General features: G+C 40.2%; 1 protein-coding gene across 1 annotated transcript in view; it reads right to left on the reverse strand.

The window, feature by feature from the left end:
* Positions 1 to 493: 493 nt before the first annotated feature.
* The window catches only part of LOC142664387 (embryonic protein UVS.2-like), a 52,572-nt gene continuing 29,762 nt past the window's right edge, over positions 494 to 23,303 (reverse strand). Inside the window, exons 5-8 of the mRNA XM_075843458.1 lie at positions 1,192 to 1,370; positions 1,006 to 1,087; positions 732 to 859; positions 494 to 591 (exon numbers count right to left, since the gene is read on the reverse strand). Of these exons, the coding sequence (XP_075699573.1) occupies positions 494 to 591; positions 732 to 859; positions 1,006 to 1,087; positions 1,192 to 1,370 (487 nt within the window). The remainder of the gene's footprint in view (positions 592 to 731; positions 860 to 1,005; positions 1,088 to 1,191; positions 1,371 to 23,303) is intronic.

The following is a 23,303-nucleotide window of genomic DNA, read 5'->3' on the forward strand; positions in this document are numbered from 1 at the left end:
TGACAGTCATTTTGTATGTCTTCCATTTTCTTACTATTGCACCAACAGTTGTCTCCTTCTCACCCAGCGTCTTACTTATGGTTTTGTAGCCCATTCCAGCCTTGTGCAGGTCTATGATCTTGTCCCTGACATCCTTAGAAAGCTCTTTGGTCTTGCCCATGTTGTAGAGGTTAGAGTCAGACTGATTAATTGAGTCTGTGGACAGGAGTCTTTTATACAGGTGACCATGTAAGACAGCTGTCTTTAATGCAGGCACCAAGTTGATTTGGAGCGTGTAACTGGTCTGGAGGAGGCTGAACTCTTAATGGTTGGTAGGGGATCAAATACTTATTTCTCTGTGCACAATGCAAATAAATATATATCATTTTGACTATGTGATTTTCTTTTTTTTTTTTTATATAATCTATCTCTCACTGGTAAAATTAACCTAGCCTAAAAATTCTAGACTGTTCATGTCTTTGACAGTGGGCAAACTTACAAAATCAGCAAGGGATCAAATACTTATTTCCTTCACTGTATATAAGTAGGCTGATGGGTAATTGGCAGATTTCAGACTTCCATTTTTGTTATTAAGCAAATTAGCACACACATCTATAAAAATAAAGAGAAAATAAATCAATGACTGTTCATATGTAAAACAATGTATTTATTGGTCCCTTATGGTTCTATAGTATAAAGGTGACAGATCTCGGATACAACTTTTTGAAGACTCTAGACCTGCATGAACTTACTGCATTGATACAGACGGTTAATTTTAGCGACATCTAGAACACTCAGTCCATCTCTTTGTCCGATTGGGATGTTTAGGTCCGGCTTGGGCAAAATGGTGGGCTGTCCTGAATGGATAGTGAATGCGTACCTGTCAGATACAGGAGACAATGAGAAAGCACGAAACATGAAATTGTGACAGAAAGATACATCATAGAACAGAATATTCCAGAATTGTAGAATGATTCTTGACTTTATATAATTCTTTATTATTACAGCTTACAGTAAACAATGAACTTACTTGTTATAATCACTGATCCATAGTCATACGGCAGACCAAGATTATTGGCGTCTGCTTTGTCAAAGTTTCCAGTGTCCCCTTTAAGACAAGAAATCTCTATTGTTAGTCTCATTTTTGCAATAAAAACAATATAAAATGTATCATGGAAGGAATTACTTATGTATTCATGGTGAGGGCATTACCTGGTGAAATATTCTCATACATGATGGTGACATAGTCATCCCGGTCACTCCTCGTATGATCATGATAGAATCCCAGGGCGTGGTCGAGCTCATGTTGTATACTTCCTCTGTACATACAACTATCTATATCTACTCCAAGAAACTGATCACCACCTTCTCGTCCCACAGATGATGCACACCTGAATATATATAGGAAATTAATCATAATATATATGGAATAAAGTCGGTATTATTACAGAAGAGACATAGGTAATCACTAATACATGGTCACATTGGGTCTTTTAGAGTCAAAGTTGATCTGTGCATGTCTTTTGTTTCTGACCATAGAGAGGGGCAAAGAGTAGAAAATATCTTGATATGACATCCATATTCTATAATACCAGTATATGAACAAGGATAGTCTGGAGTGGACAACCCATTTAATATTTTAGTTAGATAGACAGATATTCTTAATGATAATAACAGGTCAGTATTATAATGTGTAGGTTCAACTTCACAATTGGGAGAGATTTCCTATTCGGCTCTTGACTTAGTAAGGAATGTGATTGCCCTCAGCTTTTAACAAGAACTGTCAGGAGACACTGACTATTGTATGATAACAAGTCTTTGTCAATGGGTAGACTACAAGTTCATAGGCAGAAGAAGAATACAGGCTGCCATAGAAATCTGCATTCTACTGTCATAAGATAAATTCTTCTAAAAAAGATCATTCCCTTTGGACAGTCCATACGTGGTAAAAGAGTCCCTTGACAATAAATGGATCACAAAGTGTTCCCTTGCTTGGACCCCAGCGATCAGGAACCTGGCATTAGGTGTTCAATTTCTCTGCAGCACCACCACAGGGGAAATCAAGCATTACACCGCACCTATTCAAATCTGTGGGTTGACTGTGTAATATAGGACAGGTCCTCTAGTACCAGTAATGCTATTTGTTACTACTCTGCTCTCTGGATCATAGATGAGGATCCTGACCCACACCCATTCAGCTCAGATTCCCTACTAGAGTATATGTAAATAGGTTTCATAAACTAGACAACACCTTTAAGTTCTTATGATCAGAATGTTCTGAAATGATAGTCAAATAATAAGACTACATAGGGGATTCATGACTACCAAGTCTCATACAATAGGAATTCTCCCAATAAATTAGTAGAAGAGATCGAAGATCCATAGCTACACTTGATATCAGACCTATAATGATAAATATAAAGGTATCAATATGTCTCCTTCTTTTACGGCCCTGGTAATTTCTAAATGAATAAAACAGTAAAATCAATACGACTAATTACATATATAGCATCTCATCTACAATTGACAATGGACAACATAGAGACAAAGGTATAAATGTTTGGACCTAAACTTTGACTTGTGAAGAATAATGAATAATTTAAATAAATTTACTTTGTATAATACTGCTTTATATCCTATTCCATTATGTGTTTGAGGTTTATGGACCAGTCTATACATAGATGTTTTCTCAATGTCTTCTCAGTAAGGTCCAGTTATCACCATATTGTTGCAGTTAATATAAGACATGATGGTGATTGAAAGTGCATGTATACATTGAGAGACCTTCCTACAATCGACATAAATTGAGTCATCTTAAGTTACTTGCTTGTTCAGTGTCTGGGCAGAGATTTCTTTGTTGATTTGATGTCCAGGAGGCGCAGACTTTACACAAGACACTGCACAGTACTATGAACTATCTGTCCCACCACTAAATTATGATTGCAACTCTTAGCTATAAAAAAGGCTGTGTCTCAATGTCAGTACATGACAGGCAATTCAATATGTTTAGAAAGTTACTCATCTTTGTATGTTTGTTACGTTTGTTACATTCGTGCATGGTGTAATGCTTAATTTCTGCTGTGGTGGCGCTGCAGGGAAATATAACACCTACTGCCAGGTCTCCCCACAGATTACAGCTGATCACTGGAGGTTCCAGGATGGATATACTTTGTTAACAGTTTATTGTTAAGGGACCTTTCTAAAAAGTAGGCATTGTCCAAGTGGACAACCCCTTTAAGATTTGTGGACATACACTTTAAGCCTATTGTTTTTTAGATACCAGGAAGATAAGTTAGGAAGTTAAGCACACTAATGTATATTATTTTAGAAGGTCAACACTAGACTAAAGGCCCTTTAACATGGGTTAATTATTGGGCAAATAATCGTTCATAGACCGCTCATTGCTGATAATTGCCCTGAGTAAGCAGTGCAGTGCTCTGCAGATGAACGAGAAAACGCTTATTCATCTGCTGATCGTTTTTAAAAATGTAAACATTATCGTTGTCGGCAGCACATCTCACTGTGTAAACAGGGCAACGATCAGCAGATAAACAAGCAACCGCTCATTCACCTGCTGGTCGTATCGTTTTAAAAAATTAAAATATTATCGTTGTATGGGGATGAGCGGTCTGAGTAATGAGCGCTCGTACTCATCCATAACTCCTTGTGAAAGGAGCAAACAAGCGCCGATCAACGGTCTGTATCATTGATCGACCCTTGTTTACACGGAACTTAAGAGGAACTTTAAAGTCTTTTAGGTATTTCCTTAAGACATCACTTAAATTATTGCAAATCACAAGGTTAAAATATATGTAATGTGTCACTTCTATTTACTTGTAAACATTATCAATATGCTGTTACTTTTATTGGCCTTAAGTATTCTACCAAAGGTTCCTGAATGTTCTTCTTCATCCTTATCTTCCGTAAATAGAAAAATGTATATAATGTGGTAATCTGGTATCATACATTTATCTTCAACCGTTCACTTTTTAAATATATAACATAATACTAGGTGTAATTCTACTATTATCTGTAATTTTACCATTCAATGTAAGAATATTTACCATCAATATTAATATGAATTGGGACTTGTTCTATAATTGTTCAGTGAAAAAGTAGAATTTAATATATCTTATATTGTTAGGAGGTTTATATAACTTCTATTTGATACATAGTTTTAGACAGAATAAGATAACTCTCATATCTCAGTATCAGACATCTAATTATGAATAAACTGTATGAAGGATTTTGGACATTGATGAATATCAGACTGATGGTCTCTGCAGGAAAAGACCTTATATAAATCCTACCAAGACTCACAACTCTTTCTCTGTCACCAGCTCTGTTGCAGTGTCTTGAGTTTAAAACATGATTATTTGACACAGACTGGTTGCTAGGGACACAGTGTATGACAAGTCTATTCAAAAGACCATGGTTGCTATTCAAAGAATCCCTAGTGACTAGATTGTCAGATATAACAGATCATCTGAAAGCTGGATTGTCTCTGTGATGACATCAGAGAAGGGAACGAGCAGCTTAACAGTAGTCACACCATTCTACTCCCTATCTCTGATTGCATTAGTAATCAGATTTTTTGGCAGAGAACCTGTATAATGTGACATTTCAAAAGACTTTACATGGCCCAAAACTATTTAAAGTCAGAACATTGGCGGACATAACACATGTGCAAACTGTTCAGCTGCATAAGGCCCCAGTAGGTAAGGGGCCGATTGCCACTTTAAAAGCAGCTGGCAGCTTCCTAGAGTTTATTAGTTTGCATGTAAGGGTCTGAGCTAATGAATTTCATATCTCACAATTTGTAGTGGATTTTTTTGGGAGACATAAGAGGGTGCTCTATAATGAGTTATTAGTGAGCAAGTTCCCCATTTACTTTTCTTGCACAGGGGTACTCCCCTGTCTCTGTCCTCCCCTGGAGAAGAATATAATGTAATCTTACCTGGGTCAGACCTTGCAATTTTCATGATCCCAGTTAATGTATTTTCTGTTGAAGTAAATGAGAAATATTTTGACGATTAAATCAACCACTGATGATTAACCAAGGCTTTGTCTTGGAGAAAACTCTCAAGTTTTGTGGTTTGAAAGAAATACATTTTGAGGAATGGCAGAATTTGGACCTGCAATCTCCTTATGTCAATGACCTTTATCACAATCATGATGTTTATGGTGCCTTCATTTTGATCAAAGACTAGGGTTCCGCTCCCCATCCAGTGGCTTGAGAGCCACATGACGTTCTTGGGGGTCCGTGCATGCGGTTCTCCAGCTTATGGCAGCTGTAGATAATGTTGTGTACTGGTGGCGCTGGGGATTTCTTAGCATTACTAGAACTTAGTGCTAAAGCAAAAGCGATATCACTGAGAGTTAATCACTAGGGTAGAAGCCATATTAATCTGTTATATCTGTACTTGGCTTTTGTAATGATTTAAAGGGGTTTTCCCATGAGGGACATTTATGATATATCCACAGAATATGTCGTAAATATCAGATAGATGCAGGTCCCACCTTTTGACCCGCACCTATCTCTAGAACGGGGTCCTTTAAACCCCATTCTAGCTTTTTGTGCTCCCACTGACTCCTGGCCACTTCCTTATTATATGGTTGGGACATGGTCGGGAGTTACGGAAATAGCGTAACTCATTGAGCTATGCTGTTTCTGTAACTCCCATAGTAGTGAATGGCAGTAATGGAAGCAACGTAGCATGCGAGCTAGGTACCCTGTTTCCTTAACTACTATTCAGTTTTATGGGAGTTAAGAAAACAGTGCAGCTCAATTTTTATTCTAAATGTATTCTTACTTTATGTAACAAACATTGAATGTACACTGAGCTATGCAAACTTCTCAGGAAATGCTTTAGCTGACAAAGTGTTAAATATGCTGTACTTTTAAGATAACTGATAAAGTGTGCGGAGGCAGGTGTCACGAAGGGTCTGTTGACCCACTGGGCCGTACCGCATTGGCAGTAAGGCAGCTGGCCAACAGGGAGCAGGTGAAGGTCTATAGTTCGTATAGGTAACTGTGGCAGTTCAGACAGCAGCAGGGCAGGCTCGGCTTGGACTAGGCCGCAGGTAGATATCAGGCGAGGTGAAGCAGGTCAGACATGGATACAGCACGACACAACTTTGGCACAGCACAGTGCTCGACCAGGATGGTATGGAAATGCAAGGAACAGAAACAGGAACTGGAACAGGTACAGAAACAGGAAACAGGAACTGGAAAAGGTACAGGAACAGGAACATATTAGGAGGCCATCACATACACAAACTAGGGAACACAACAAAGCTCAAGCATAGAACTAGGGGGCTGGACCCCTCTTATAGTCCAGGGTACTCACGGGTCAAAGTTCATCAACAAGGTTCGGTGCGCGTGCTGTACCTTTAAGAGCGGGCACGAGATCCGGCTGAGGTGAGTGGACGCGAGCGCTGGCGTCTCCTGAGGAGGAGGCTGGGGCCAGCGCTTGCCAACTCATGGCTGTGGCTGTCAGAAGGGGAACGGAGCTGACAGCCCGCAGCCACGGACATTACAGCAGATTAATTTCTCAATATAGAGATTGGAATCTCCAGAGGAAGTTCAACTGTGGCCTAGTTTCATACTGAAATGTTAAACATTCTATATGACAGGAAAACCACAAAATGTCTTTAATTAGTCTGGGTTGCAATACGCCTTGATAAGTGTATATAAACCAGGGAGTATGTTATGAAACTCAGACAAACTGCTGATCTACTGCTGTTTGTCTCCTTGCTGACAGGAATAAAAGCCGTGCTTTTCAACTTATTCAGATGACTCCTCTTTTAATAAGAATACAAAATTCTCCTCTCATCTTGGTTCTTAAACCCGGAATCAAACACCTCCAGACCCTCGTCCACCCAAGGACTGCTCACCGTGCACAGGGTGTGTCATCACTAGACTGACTAAATTCAAAGACCTCCGGTTGAATTGCAGTTAAACAGAGGCCAGTCAGACGGAGGGACGAGGTGGAGTGACGGATTCTGAAGAACGTAGTAAGGAGAATCGAGGATTCAAATTTTCATCTGAATAAAGTGAAATGTTAAATACTTTTGTGTCAAAAAAGACAAAAGTATAATAGGTATGATACCTTTATTGGCTAACCATAAAAGTTCTATATGCAAGCTTTCAGAGCACAGAGGCCCCTTCTTCAGGCAATTTACAAATGAATGACTTAGAAAAAAGCACAACATTTAGATGTTACACAAAGACAATTAGTACATGAGGTGATACATCATTAAGATAAGCCGGGGCAATAAAACTGAGGTTATAGGGGTGATGACTTAGGAGTTAAGGCATCTGGAGTCAGTCTGATGGGGGACGTGACGTGTGTCCATGTAGTGGCTCATAAATCCTGGTGTTAGATTGAGGCCTTGTGTCAATGACTGGAATTTTATCATCATCTTGAATTCCCAAATTTTTCTTTCTCTGTTGTTTTTAAAATGACCCTTCAGAATGAGTACCTTTAAATCTGCCAAACTGTGGTCTGGTCCAGAGAAGTGTTTTCCCACGGGTGTATCCACCTCCTGTTTTATTGTATGTCTGTGAAGATTCATCCTGGTTTGTAGTTTTTGTATTGTTTCTCCAATGTAGATTCCAAGTATTTAACATTTCATATTGTCTCTGGCTAACACGGTACTACACAATTTTTTACTGTACTTCGTGCATCTGAATAAAGGTAATACAATATTTTGTTTTTATATATATATATATATATATATATATATATATATATATATATATATATATATATATATACTGTATATATATATAAACGAGGAAATAGACGCAGCAGTGCAGGAGTAGTTGCAAAGGTAGTGGCTTATTCATCCATGTACAAATATAGCTATGTTTCAGTCCTCTCAGCAGGACCTTTGTCAAGCAATGATGGTATGTGTCAATCAGGGTTTTATACCCTCCACTTGTGAATACATACTTAGTGATCATTGCATCAGAATTATAAAAAGTATACAAGAAAAGGCATTTAAAATACATTCAAATTGTGCATATGTTACATACATATATCATACATACACTACCGTTCAAAAGTTTAGGGTCACTTAGAAATTTCCTTATTTTTGAAAGAAAAGCACAGTTTTTTTCAATGAAATAACATAAAATTAATCAGAAATACACTCTATACATTGTTAATGTGGTAAATGACTATTCTAGCTGCAAACGTCTGGTTTTTAATGCAATATCTACATAGGTGTAAAGAGGCCCATTTCCAGCAACCATCACTCCAGTGTTCTAATGGTACATTGTGTTTGCTAACTTTGTTAGAAGGCTAATGGATGATTAGAAAACACTTGAAAACCCTTGTGCAATTATGTTAGCACCGCTGTAAACAGTTTTGCTGTTTAGAGGAGCTATAAAACTGACCTTCCTTTGAGCTAGTTGAGAATCTGGAGCATTACATTTGTGGGTTCGATTAAACTCTCCAAATGGCTAGAAAAAGAGAGCTTTCATGTGAAACTCGACAGTCTATTCTTGTTCTTAGAAATGAAGGCTATTCCATGTGAGAAATTGCCAAGAAACTGAAGATTTCCTACAACAGCGTGTACTACTCCCTTCAGAGGACAGCACAAACAGGCTCTAACCAGAGTAGAAAGAGAAGTGGGAGGCCCCGCTGCACAACTGAGCAACAAGACAAGTACATTAGAGTCTCTAGTTTGAGAAATAGATGCCTCACAGGTCCTCAACTGGCAGCTTCATTTAATAGTACCCGCAAAACGCCAGTGTCAATGTCTACAGTGAAGAGGCAACTCTGGGATGCTGGCCTTCAGGGCAGAGTGGCAAAGAAAAAGCCATATCTGACACTGGCTAATAAAAGGAAAAGATTAATATGGGCAAAAGCACACAGACATTGGACAGAGGAAGACTGGAAAAAAGTGTTATGGACAGACGAATCGAAGTTTGAGGTGTTTGGATCACACAGAAGAACATTTGTGAGACGCATAACAACTGAAAAGATGCTGGAAGAGTGCCTGACGCCATCTGTCAAGCATGGTGGAGGTAATGTGATGGTCTGGGGTTGCTTTGGTGCTAGTAAGGTGGGAGATTTGTACAAGGTAAAAGGGATTTTGAATAAGGAAGGCTATCACTCCATTTTGCAACGCCATGCCATACCCTGTGGACAGCGCTTGATTGGAGCCAATTTCATTCTACAACAGGACAATGACCCAAAGCACACCTCCAAATTATGCAAGAACTATTTAGGGAAGAAGCAGGCAGCTGGTATTCTATCTCTAATGGAGTGGCCAGCGCAGTCACCAGATCTCAACCCCATAGAGCTGTTGTGGGAGCAGCTTGACCGTATGGTACGCAAGAAGTGCCCATCAAGCCAATCCAACTTGTGGGAGGGGCTTCTGGAAGCATGGGGTGAAATTTCTCCCGATTACCTCAGCAAATTAACAGCTAGAATGCCAAAGGTCTGCAATGCTGTAATTGCTGCAAATGGAGCATTCTTTGACGAAAGCAAAGTTTGAAGGAGAAAATTATTATTTCAAATAAAAATCATTATTTCTAACCTTGTCAATGTCTTGACTATATTTTCTAGTCATTTTGCAACTCATTTGATAAATATAAGTGTGAGTTTTCATGGAAAACACATAATTGTCTGGGTGACCCCAAACTTTTGAACGGTAGTGTATATATGTATATATATATATATATATATATATATATATATATATATATATATATATATATATAATAACATTTGTTTTTTGTAATGAAATTGTTGGGTATCTACCGTTGACAGCAGCGGCTTTGTTTCTTAATATGACGATATTGCCGATTAGTTGTGACTCCCATACTGAGATCCCACTTGTTTATAAATATATGAAAAAATGTCCTTTATATAATATACAATAGACCGTTATGTTTGCTCAAGGTGGCTTCTGCACGGAGGTGGAGAATATGTACCTGTAGCTCTCATGGAGCTTGCTTGATGTACCACGATATACGTGGACAAGATGGCAATGAACCGGTTTTAATTATTGCTGTACTTTAATAAATTAAAAAACGTAAATAAATTGTGTTTTTTGTCTCTATTGGAGGTTTGCGCATTTTGCGTATATAACACATAGTGTTTTGACAGTGTTGCCTAGGCACTGGCTCACGCTAAGCGAGCATTGGCTAAACGATAGGGATGCCATGACAACAGAGGATGCTTTGATTTCATTGGTTAGCGCTGCTGCCTCTGATAGATGCCTTTCAATTAGTCTGTGAATAGGGATATTATTCCCAATATGTGTACAGGATTATACGATTGGTGAGTGTTTCCTCCTCCTTATGAATATTCATGAGCTTTTCTGACAGTTGATGATTTTTTAAGTTTTATACGATGTATTTTCACTGTGCACTTTATTTGATATATGTATGATATATGTATGTAACATATGCACAATTTGAATGTACTTTAAATGCATTTTTTTGTATGCTTTTTACAATTCTGATGTAATGATCACTAATAGAGATGAGCGAACCGGGACAACCGAACCCGGTTTCGGTCCGAACTTCCGGTAAAGTTCGGTTCGCAGCGAATCCGAACTTCACCGAGTTCGGCCGAACCCGTTTTGACCGAACCCGGTCAAAAACATTATACAAATCGGCAGCCACTTATCTCTATCAATCACTGATAGAGAAAAGAGGCTGCTGATTAAAAATAAAATAAAAAGCATTTCATACGTACCCGGTCGTTGTCTTGTTGACGAGTCCCTCTTCTTCCTCCAGTCCGACCTTTTCTGACGCGGCAGCCTGTGATTGGCTGCAGAGGCCTCTGCAGCCTGTGATTGGCTGCAGAGGCCGCGGCAGCCTGTGATTGGCTGCTGCGCTCACATGGGCTGCATCGTCATCAAGGAATGTCGGGCCGGATGTCGAGAGGGACGCGTCACCAAGGCAACGGCCAGGAGACCGGACTGGAGGAAGCAGAAAGTTCTCGGTAAGTATGAACGTCTTTTTTTTTACAGGTACTGTGATCGGTAGTCACTGTCCAGGGTACTGAAACAGTTACTGCCGATCAGTTAACTCTTTCAACACCCTGGACAGTGACTATTTAGGGTATGTGCACACACACTAATTACGTCCGTAAATGACGGACGTATTTCGGCCGCAAGTACCGGACCGAACACAGTGCAGACTGAGCTACGTAATGGTAAGAACAGAGTTCACAGCAGCACAGAGTATTTCAGGAGAGGAGCGTGCAGATTCAGTGCTGCTGTGAACTCTGCTCTTACCATTACGTAGCTCAGTCTGTTACCTCTCCTCCACTCCTGTCCTCAATAACACCTTCACATGATTGGCAAGTCACCACCCCGCACAAGATCCGCACACTCATCTCCTGAAATACTCTGTGCTGCTGTGAACTCTGCTCTTACCATTACGTGGTGACTTGCCAATCATGTGAAGGTGTTCTGGAGGACAGGAGTGGAGGAGAGGTAACAGACTGAGAGCTACGTAATGGTAAGAGCAGAGTTCGCAGCAGCACTGAATCTGCACGCTCATCTCCTGAAATACTCTGTGCTGCCTTAAACTCTATGGACAGGTCAGGATCCTGTTTCTTTTAAATGCTGCACTGTAGCGCAGCCTTATATAGTGGATCGAGCGGGTTCCCCAGCAGCATTTAAAAGAAACCGTGTTTGTGTATGTGTGTGTTTGTGTATATATGTGTGTTTGGGTATGTGACTTTGTCTGTTTTTGTTTTTATATGTGTGTGTGTATTTATGGGTGTGTTTGTGTATATGTGTTTTGTGTATATGTTTGTGTATATATGGGTGTATTTGTGTATATGTTTGTGTGTAGATGTTTGTGTGTGTTTTTGTATATGTGTATATGTGTGTATATGAGTGTGTGTTTGTGTGTATATATGGGTGTGTTTGTGTATATGTGTTTGTGTATATGTGTGTTTGGGTATGTGTGTTTTTGTTTGTATATGTGTTTGTGTATATGTGTTCGTGTATGTGTGTATAACTGTGTGTGTGTGTTTGGATATGTGTGTTTTTGTTTGAATATGTGTGAGTTCGTGTATATGTGTGTGTTTGTCTGTTTATGTGTGTGTATATCTTGTTGTGTTTGTGTATATATGTGTGTGTCTGTGTATGGTTGTTTGTTTGTGTGTGCGTGTATATATGTGTGTAGGTGAGTAGAAGTATTGGTATTGTTCACATTGATAACTGTTTTTTTATGTTGTTGCAGATTTTGATGTACCGATTGGACTACATCTTCGATTCGTTGGACTACTGCGTAGATCTACGTTTTTTCAAATTTTAATAAAATGGTTAACGAGGGTTTTGTTGGGGATTTCTTATTTCAATAAAAAAGAATTGTCTTTGTGTTTTTTTTTCAAACTTTATTAGTGCCTAGATAATGGCAGTTGGCTGATTGACAGCGTCCATTATTAAGGCGGTTCTTAGTGTTAGCCGGTGCAGAGGCTAGCACTAACCACCCATTATTACCCCGGTACCCACCACCACCAGGGGTGCCGGGAAGAGCTTGGTACGATCCAGTACCCGACCATCTGTTGTGATGGTCGGGTACTGGGGCGGCCGTAGGCTGGTATTATGAGGCTGGGAAGGGCCAAAATCAGTGGACCTTCCCACCCTTGTAATGCTAGGCTGCTGCTGCTGTGTTGTATCGGGCTGGTTATAAAAATGGGGGGGACCCCCACGTCGTTTTTTTTTTGGAATTTAACAAATTTAGCAATAGACGGGTCCCCCACATTTTTAATAACCAGCCATATACAAGGCCGCAGCAGTCTGGCATTACATGGGTGGGAAGGGCCACTGGTTTTGTCCATTCCCAGGCTAATAACACTGTGTTGTATGTGGCTGGTTATGATAAATTGGGTGGAACCCCATGTCTTTTTAAAAAAAAAAATGTAAATAAATAAATAATTTAAAAAAATGACGTGGGGTCCCCCCCCACTTTTATAACCAGCCAGATACAACACAGCAGCAGCAGCCTAGCATTACAAGGGTGGGAAGGTCCACTGTTTTTGGCCCTTCCCAGCCTCATAATACCAGCCTGCGGCCGCCCCAGAGCCCGACCATCACAACAGATGGTCGGGTACTGGATCGTACCTGGCTCTTCCCGGCACCCCTGGTGGTTTTGGGTACCGGGGTAATAATGGTGGTTAGTGTTAGCCTCTGCACCGGCTAACACTAAGCCTCGCATTAGTAATGGATGTTGTCACTCAGACAGCGGCCATTACTAAAGTGGTAATAATAAAATTTGAAAAGAAAAAGACAAAGATATAGATAAAATATTTTATTGAAATAAAGCACCCCCAACACAACCCTCATTAACCATTTTATTGTAGAAAAAAAAAACGTCATCTAAGTAGTCCTCGAAACCGACGTAGTCCAAACACCAAACCTGTAAAAATGAAATAAAACATGTCGTAGGCTTAGATTCAGTTTAATGTGTGATACTGACTGTTATACCATGTATAGAAGCCTCCCGTGAAGTTGACTTAGATACAGGGCGCCAGCAGACAGTATCATACATGGCCATACATACATATATACAAATATACATACATACATATATACAAACATACATACATATATACAAGCATGCACATATATACATACATGCAAACATACACACATATATACATGCAAACTATCATACATACATGCATACACACACACATGAAAACATACATACATACAAACAAACATGCAAAGATACATACATACATATATACAAGCATGCACAAATATACATGCAAACATAAATACATGCAAACATAATTAAATACATGCACATATATATAAACATACATGCAAACATACATGCAAAAATAAAAACATGCAAACATACATACATGCACATATATACATACATACATGACAACATACATACAAACATACATGACAGCATACATACATGCAAACATACATACATGCAAACATACATACACACATGCAAACATATATACATGCAAATATACATACAAACATGCACATGTATACATACATGCCAACATACATGCAAACATACATGCACATATATACATACATACATGACAACATACATACATGCAAATATACATACATACACACATGCACATATATACATACATGCCAACATACATGCACATATATACATACATACATACATGACAACATACATACATATATATATATATATACACACACATGCAAATATACATACAAACATGCATACATACATGCAAACATACATTCATGCAAACACACATACATGCAAACATACATACATACAAATATACATACACACATGCACATATATACATACATACATGACAACATACATACATACATGACAACATACATGCAAAAATACATACATGCAAACATACATACATACATGCAAATATATACATGCAAATATACATACAAACATGCACATATATACATACATGCCAACATACATGCACAGATATACATACATACATACATGACAACATACATACATGCCAACATACATACATACATACATACATACATACATACATACATACATACATACATGCCAACATACATACATGCCAAAAAATAATAATAATACGTTCATACTTACTTTCCTCCTGTCCGGCCTCCAGCGATGACGTTTCATTCATGTCGCCGCTGCAGCCTGTGATTGGCTGCAGAGGCGGTCACGTGGGATGAAGCGTCATCCTGACGTGCGTGACCGCCACTACAGCCTGTGATTGGCTGCAGCGGCGAAAGGGATGAAACGTCATCGCTGGAGGCCGGACAGGAGGAAAGTAAGTACGAACGTATAATTTTTATTTTTTTATTACATTTAAAATAGTATTTTCCGCGCGCCGAGCATGTACTGTGAAGGTTGCTGAAAGAGTTAGTGCAGCCCATTAACTCTATCAGCACCCTGGACAGTAGCATGCTCGGCGCACGTAAGTGACAGGTTCGGTCAGAACTAGTTCGGTCCGAACCGAACTTTTTTGTGAAATTCGGCGAACTAGCCGAACCGAACTTTTGATAAGTTCGCTCATCTCTAATCACTAATGATGTATTCACAAGTGGAGGGTATAAAACCCTGATGGACACATATCGCCATTGCTTGACAAAAGTCCTGCTGAGAGGACTGAAACGTAGCTATTTTTGTACATGGGTGAAGAAACCACTATTTTTGCAACTACTCCTGGAGTGCTGCGTTTATTTCCTCATTTGTGTATCCAGTTTAGGACCACGTGGATGACGGTCAAGGACGCATAGCACCGTGATACTTTGATTCTCTGAAGTGCTGCTTTTTTCTACCTACTATATATATATATATAAATATATATATATATATATATATATATATATATATATATATATATATATACTGTATATATATATATATAAAAAAATATTATTATTTTACGTACGCTGTTTCCTTAACTACTATTCAGTTCTATGGGAGTTATTAAAACAGCGCAGCTCAGCGAGTTACGCTGTTTCCGTAACTCCCGACCATCTAATCATTAAGTGGCCGGGAGTCAGCGTGAGCACAAAAGCCAGAACGGTTTTTAGGGGACCCCATTCTAGGGATAGGTACGGGTTTCAGAGGTTGGACCCGCATCTATCTGACATTTATGACATATCCTGTGGGTAGCCTCAGAAAAAGCGTGGTTGAACAGCAGCACACGTCTCCCAAATTTCAATCAATATGTTCTTTTATTGGTCAAACATCAAGTAAAAAATGGCAATGTTTCGACCCGTGACAAGTGTCAGGGGTCGAAACGTTGCCATTTTTTACCGGATGTTTGACCAATAAAAGAACATATTGATTGAAATTTGGGAGACGTGTGCTGCTATTCAACCACGCTTTTTCTAAGGATTACATTACGTCAGACTGGGTTTGTCTGATCTTACAGCGTGACACCGCTCCTGATATCGGGATTTGTGCTGCTTCAAATATTTTATTTTTGGATTATATTCTGTGGGTATGTCATAAATGTCTCTGATGGGAAAACCCTTTTAATTATCAGTGTGGCTCAACACCATCTGTTGTATTTGAAAGCGGTTTGTGACCTACAAAAGGCTTGAGACCTCTTGACTAGGGGGTCATGTATCAATAAAATGACTCCAGTTATCTGACTTAGTAGGATTGAAAGAATAGTGTTCGGTATGAACATTATATATATATTTTTTGTGCATCTTACATAAATGCCGGATGTTCAGTATTTTCCATTGTAGATGATGGTAGTGTAACCTATACTGATTTGCAAAACATTGTGGAGACGAGATATCATTACATGGCTATTCATTTGCATTTTTCATCAGTTTGATATCATTTTGTGTCAGACTGAGTTTTTGTCATAAGAACATTTTACAAATTCAACATCAGATGGAAAAAGGAATGATAAAATATTTAGCAATATAAACCATGCACAGACCGACATGAACATTTGTCATAGAAGGACAAGGCATAAGATAAGCAGTGGATTCAATGTATACAATAATTATAACAAGTGGTTAATAATGCATTGTACAGCTGGCTTGTTGGCTAGTTATTAACTAAGGAAGTTTTCCCACACAAGTGGCTTATGGCATGATGATAGGGTCATGTTTTTTAATAAATTCATTAAATTAAATTTTTTCTTTTAAAATAGGAAGGGAGGGGTATGGAAGGAGAGTACAGAAAGGAGGGGAAGAGGGTCCTGTTTTAAGCATAAAAAAATATATATTTTCTAGAAAAAAAGAAAAAAAATGCAAAAAGTAGTATGCAACTGAAAACCGTACAGTTTGATACATCTATCATTGACTTTTATTGTAAAAGGGAAAAAAAGACAATATTGGAGCATTTTTGCATCGAATAGTGTAGCCGCCAACATTATTCTATACAGCATAAATGTCAGTGGAATAACTAACAATCTAAATGTGACAGTAAACAAATAAAACAATAGCTAAGTGTCATGATGGACATCAATATACAGTGAGGATAATGAATTGGGGCTTGACAACACTTTTCTGCAATATTTTTTATGAATCCAGGGATGTAACTACAAAAGACTGGGCCCCATAGCAATCTTTTTACTGGGTCCCGCCTCACCTCGGTGCCACACACAGCTCTCTGTAGATGACGCCACACACAACCCCTCTAGATAACGCCACACACAGCTCCCTGTCGATAGCGCCACAAAGCCCTCTTCCCCTTGTAAATAGTGCCACACAGCCCCCCAGTATAGTGCCACACAGTCCCCCCTTATGTATAGTGCCACACAGCCCCTTGTATATAGTGCCACATAGCCCCCCTTGTGTATAGTGCCACACAGCACCCCTCCCTTGTATATAGTGCTACACAGCCCCCCTTGTATATAGTAATATACAGCAATCCCCCCTTGTATATAGTGCTACACAGCAATCCCCCTGTATATAGTAGTACACAGCAATCCCCCTTGTATATAGTGATACATAGCAGCCCAAACTAAAAAAAAAAATATTGTGCTTACCTTGCCCCATTCCAGCGATGGAGGGACCGCTGCAGAACCTCCAGGCAGGACGCTTGCGCAGACAAGCGTTATGCAGTGACATCATCACGCCGGCCTGTGCAGGGAGTCTTCCCATCGCTGTATAGGCTGCAGGCCTAACGTGGCCTGCAGCCTATAGTATTCATTTGCATCTACATCCTGAGGATGCAGCTACAAGTGAATTTGGGTGTCGCTAGCACCGGTGTTCCCTCTGGTGCTAGCGACACCACAGAGCATGAGGGGGCCCGCGCTGCCCGACCCATAAATGTTATGGGCCGGGCGGCACAGGCCACCTTGTGCTTCCGTATCAGGGGCCCTAAGAGGATGGGGGTCCTGGGAAATTGCCCCCCCTAATTCCAGCATGTAGCCTAGTAAATGGCAGAGTAGGGAGATAACGCAGATACTATTGAATGTGGCGTCGCTACCGCTGTGGCCAACAGGTATGGGCAGGGCCGTGATGGCAGGTGGCACGGCCCCCTCATGTCACGGACCCCATAGCAGCTGCAATGGCTGCTACAGCAGTAGATACGCTACTGGATGAATCACCAGGAATCAAATCTGAAATTTAGAAATCTAAGAAGTTTTCCTTTATTTCAGAGACTAACACCTACTGGGATTAAATAAAGAGATCTACTTGAAATCTTATAAGAGACAATTTTTGTGTACATTGAAGAGAGGGGATCCCATAACAAAGATAACAAAGACTAAAATCCTCCCCTCAAGTATGTGTTCCCTCCAAAACAGCTAATTGGCTTGATACCCTTGACCAGGAGTTTTTGGTGTACACATTCCACCAATGGCTTTATGACCCTTGCAAAAATAAGGGCTGACAGGCGGCACCTCTGTCTCGTGCTTTTGCAGGAGATCCATTAGTTAGATATCCAGCACAAGGAGAAAACTGGAGCAAATGTATTATGACATTACTAAAAATGTTGTGAACTCAGTGAAGTGAAAATTACTTAGTAACTAGGATAAATGCCTACAGTATACATGGTCCAATGTATTCAATGCTAGTAGCAGAGGGGACGGTTGAATCTCTACATAAAATTAAAGAGGTATTCCCAAAATCATAAATTATCACCTATCCACAGGACAAGTGATAATTTTATAATCGCTGGGGGTGCCACCGCTGGGACCCCCACCGATCATAACAACGTGGGTCCCGAACACCAAGATCTTTCTCACTGCTCCACTGCAGTAAGGGCAGCTTGAATGGAGTGGCAGTCAAACATGCACTCGCCGCTTCATTCACTGTCAATGAAAGTATTGGAAACATCCGAGTTCTGAACTCAGCTGTTTCAACCATTCCGATAGACATTTAATGTCTGTGATTAAACAGTTCTAACGATTGGTGGGGGTCCCAGCAGTGCGGCCCCCAGCGATAAAAAAATGATCACCTATCCTATGGATAGGTGATAATTTATGATCTTGGGAATACCCTTTCAATAAAGCATCTCTTGCCATTGGAGGATGCCAGCCGTTTCACCCTGAGCCTTTTAGCTATAATTTTGCTATAACATACTTTCATGTCTATATTTTTTTTTTTAAACTCGTTTTATTTAGAAATACAGTACAAATGTATACAAGTCACAGCAAACATTACCAAATGCGACATCATCACATTGAAGAATCAGAATAAAAGCATAAATACAAATACATTGAAGAATGTCTCGAGCACGAGAAATACATTAACAACCACCAAGGTAAGTATCCCACATTCATCCAGCGGATAGTTTCCGGGAAGAGAAAGAAAAAAAAGAAAAGGAATCACACCAATGCGGAACATTGTACAATGTAAATCAGGAACAGACATGGCTCAAACATAAGGAAATATACACACTAGTAACCCTGCAGTATGGAGTCTCTCAAATCCACATATCTATGCGGACCGTAATTAGTAAGCGGAGAGTCACACCAACTTCCCCAAATCTTGTGAAATTTATCCACACAACCTCTACGTCTATAGAGAACTTTTTCATAGGGGAGAATGGAGATTACCAAAGATTTCCATGTGGATAATCTGGGTGGTCTAGGATCCATCCATCGCATGGCAATGGTTTTCCGCGCCATAAACAACACTTCTCTGATGAAAATGCTAGTATATTATGACCATTGACCGTCCGGTAAAATTCCAAACAAGCATACCTGTGGAGAATTTGGAACCAGACCCCGTATTACCCCTTGCACCACCTCCACCACCTCCCTCCAAAAGGACGAAACATGCTGGCAAGCCCAGATCATATGCCAGAAGTCTGATCTATGGTAACGGCACCTATGACATTCGGTACTCGGGTATCTTCCCATTTTGTACAACCTCACAGGTGTGAGCTAGCTCTGATGAATAATCGATAGCTGTATCATTTTATTATTAGCTGCCGGTGAGACATTAAGTGGAGAAGAAAGTACCTCTCCCCATTCATCATCTGTCAAATCAGAAATCTGGGCCCGCCACCTGTCCCTCACCGTCAAAAGTGACGAAGCCAGCATAGTTTGAATAAGAGAGGTGTATATGGCCGAAATCAGGCCCCTCGGCCCCTGGGATTTAAAAATGCCAATCAATGGAAACTGAGAAATCTTAACGTCTGAGACCGGGTACTGGCTGTTAATAGCATGACTTAACTGCAAATACCTGTAAAAAGCTGCCTTAGGCAGGTTAAAATCAGATTGCATCTGCGTGAATGACCTAAATACATTGTCGAGAAATAAATCGCCTACAGTGCACACCCCATAACTTTTACAAAAAGATGGTTCCAATACATCAGTTAAGTGCGTATGAAGCGGATTTGACCACAAGAGCATGTCTATTTGAACATCGCTGAAACCGTATATACTTTTTGCCGCCGTCCATACTTGCAACGCCACCTTGTGTATAGGCAACATATTTCTCAAGACCCCTGAAGGACTCTCCAGCACCGGCCACAGATGTGATAATTGTAAGAAAGCCGCCAAGTGATGTTCTCTATTTGGTAGGGAATTATTGGCCACCCACAGCGAGATGTATCTCAGTTGTCCCGCCAGGTAGTATAAAGATAAGTCAGGTAGGGCGGCACCCCCCAATATTTTGGGTCTCTGCAAGGTAGTCAAACTCAGTTTCGAACGGTTAGATCCCCATATAAAGGCTGGAAATAGCACATGCAACTGGTTAAAAAAAGATTTATACACTGGGGTAGCTGCGTGTTCAAGGATATATAGACATTTCGGCAGTATAACCATTTTAATGGGATTGATTCTACCAGACACTGCTAAGGGAAGCGAACTCCATACTTTAAATTTGTTTTTAACATAAGGTAGTAACGGCAGTACATTAGCAGCATGATCCTCCTTATGATATCTATTTATGATAATACCCAGGTATTTGAATCTGGATACTACTTTCAGGCCATGTACAGTGTCCGACCATCCCACCCCCTGCAATGGCATAAAATAAGACTTACTCCAATTTATACGCAAACCAGAGAAATGTCCAAACCTATCAAGCGTATCTATGGCCAATGATATAGAAGTCTGTGGATCAGACATATACAAAACCATGTCATCTGCATATAAACTAATCCTGTCTTCCCTAGGTCCTACTATAATCCCACTATATTCTGAATGATGTCGAATACGAATCGCCAATGGCTTAATAGCTAGGGCAAATAGGAGTTGGGAAAGAGGGCAACCCTGCCTAGTACCCCTATGCAAAGAAAAGTATGGGGAGAGGATACCATTAATCAATATTTGCGCTTTTGGTGATGCATATAGAATGGAAACCCACTTGATGAATTGCGGGCCAAATCCAAATCGTTTCAACGTTTCCAGCAAATATGGCCATTTTATCGAGTCGAAGGCCTTTGCCGCATCCAAGATGCCAGTGCCCAATCAGAATTAGTGGCCACCCCTATTTGAGTAAGTACTTGTACTTTCCTAATATTATCGGACGTGGATTTCCCTGGCATGAAACCTGTCTGATCCATATGAATCACCTGCAGAATTACTTTATTGAGTCTATTAGCCAAAACCTTGGTAAGCACTTTATAATCATTGTTCAACAATGAGATAGGGCGGTATGAACTACATTCAAATTGGTCTTTATCTGGCTTCAACAGAACTACAATAGTGGCATCGTACATGGTGACCGGCAATTTCCAAGCATCCAGAGCATAGGAATACATGGAGCATAAGGAGGGGGTGAGCTGATCGGAATAACTGACATACACCTCTATAGGGATTCCATCCGGGCCCGGTGCTTTGCCTTTAGACATATTACGCAATGCCTGGAGAATTTCATCCTGGGAAATACTTTGTTCCAGGGCTTCTCTCCCTTCTGCATCTAATGTAGGAAATGGAATACCATCCATATATGACATAAAGTCTGCTAAATCATAGGTAGACTGAGAGGAATAAAGGTCCTGGTAAAATTCTACAAATCTAGCAGCTATTCTCGGAGTATCCGTCAAATAGGATCCAGTATTATCCCTAATCTTCAAAATAGCTGGACTCTGAGAATTCCTATGCAACAAGTGGGCCAAAAGTTTACTGGATTGATTGCCCAGTTCGTAAGAAGTTTGTTTGACAAAGAAAAGTTTCCTATTCGCTTTTTCTTGCAAAAATAAGAGATACCTCCTTCCCGCCTGTAACCACAAATCTCTATTTTCTACAGTGGGGTCAGCTACATATTGCTCCTCCAATGTTCCACACTTTTGCGACATATCTCTCTCATCCCTGCAGGACTCACTCTTTAAATAAGAAATGGTAGAACGGAGACATCCCCGAAGATACGCCTTCATGGTATCCCATAAAATACTCAGATCCTCAAATGGTCTATGGGCCTCACTAAACACCTCTAACTGATCCGGTATACGATCCTGTGTGCCTATCAGATTCAGCCAAAAGGGATGAATCTTCCATCCCTTGGGTGTCAAGGGCCCCGGAAGACTAAACTGCAATATCACAGGAGAATGATCCGATACCCCTCTAGGTTTATATCCCACCATAGTTACCAATGGGATCAGGGGGGAATTGCCAACTATATAATCAATGCGAGATAAAGAATTCCTGCCCAAAGAGTGACAAGAGTACGTTTTAGCTATGGGATACTTATATCTATAAATGTCAATCCATCCCAACTCGTCTATCAGTGAGCTCAACACCGAGGGTTCTGAAGGGACACAATCAGATAATTGTACATCTCTGAATGTGTCCAAACGTGAATCCATTATCATATTAAATTCGCCCATTCCCAAAACAGATAGTTTGCTGCAAATGCAGCAGCCTGTTGTATCACATATAAAGAACCCGGCGGCGGAATATACATTCCCAAGATAACATACAGCATATTGTCAATATGAGGATGTATGAAGACATATCTGCCATCCTTGTCCACCTTGGTGGCGACCTCTTCCCACCACAAGGTTTTATGCACTAGAACGGACACTCCTCTTGAATAGGAGTTATGCAAGGAGTGCCTTGCCCATTGAACCCAAGGCCGCTGTAGCACCCTGACCTTTTCAGGCACTAAGTGGGTTTCCTGTAGACATAATATATGGGGGTTGTGCTTTCTAATCTGAGCAAACAAAATAGCTTGCTTCCTGGGACTACCCATGCCTCTGACGTTCCAGGACATAACAGTTATAGATGACATTGTACGAGACATAAAGATAGTAGGAACCGCAGCTCCCCTCTTCTAAGGAAATAACCCCGCGACATATCAGCAATATTGTCTGCCGTAAAGTAAGACGTCAGTAGCGTCATCTGCACACATCTGCACCTGTAATGTTGCATGTTTACACCTATATAAGGCACATTCATGTAACCATAGAAAATAACAAACCTAAACAATAGTAACTGGACCGACAA

Source organism: Rhinoderma darwinii, chromosome 12 (genome assembly GCF_050947455.1).
Source record: "Rhinoderma darwinii isolate aRhiDar2 chromosome 12, aRhiDar2.hap1, whole genome shotgun sequence".
Lineage (NCBI taxonomy): Eukaryota > Metazoa > Chordata > Amphibia > Anura > Rhinodermatidae > Rhinoderma > Rhinoderma darwinii.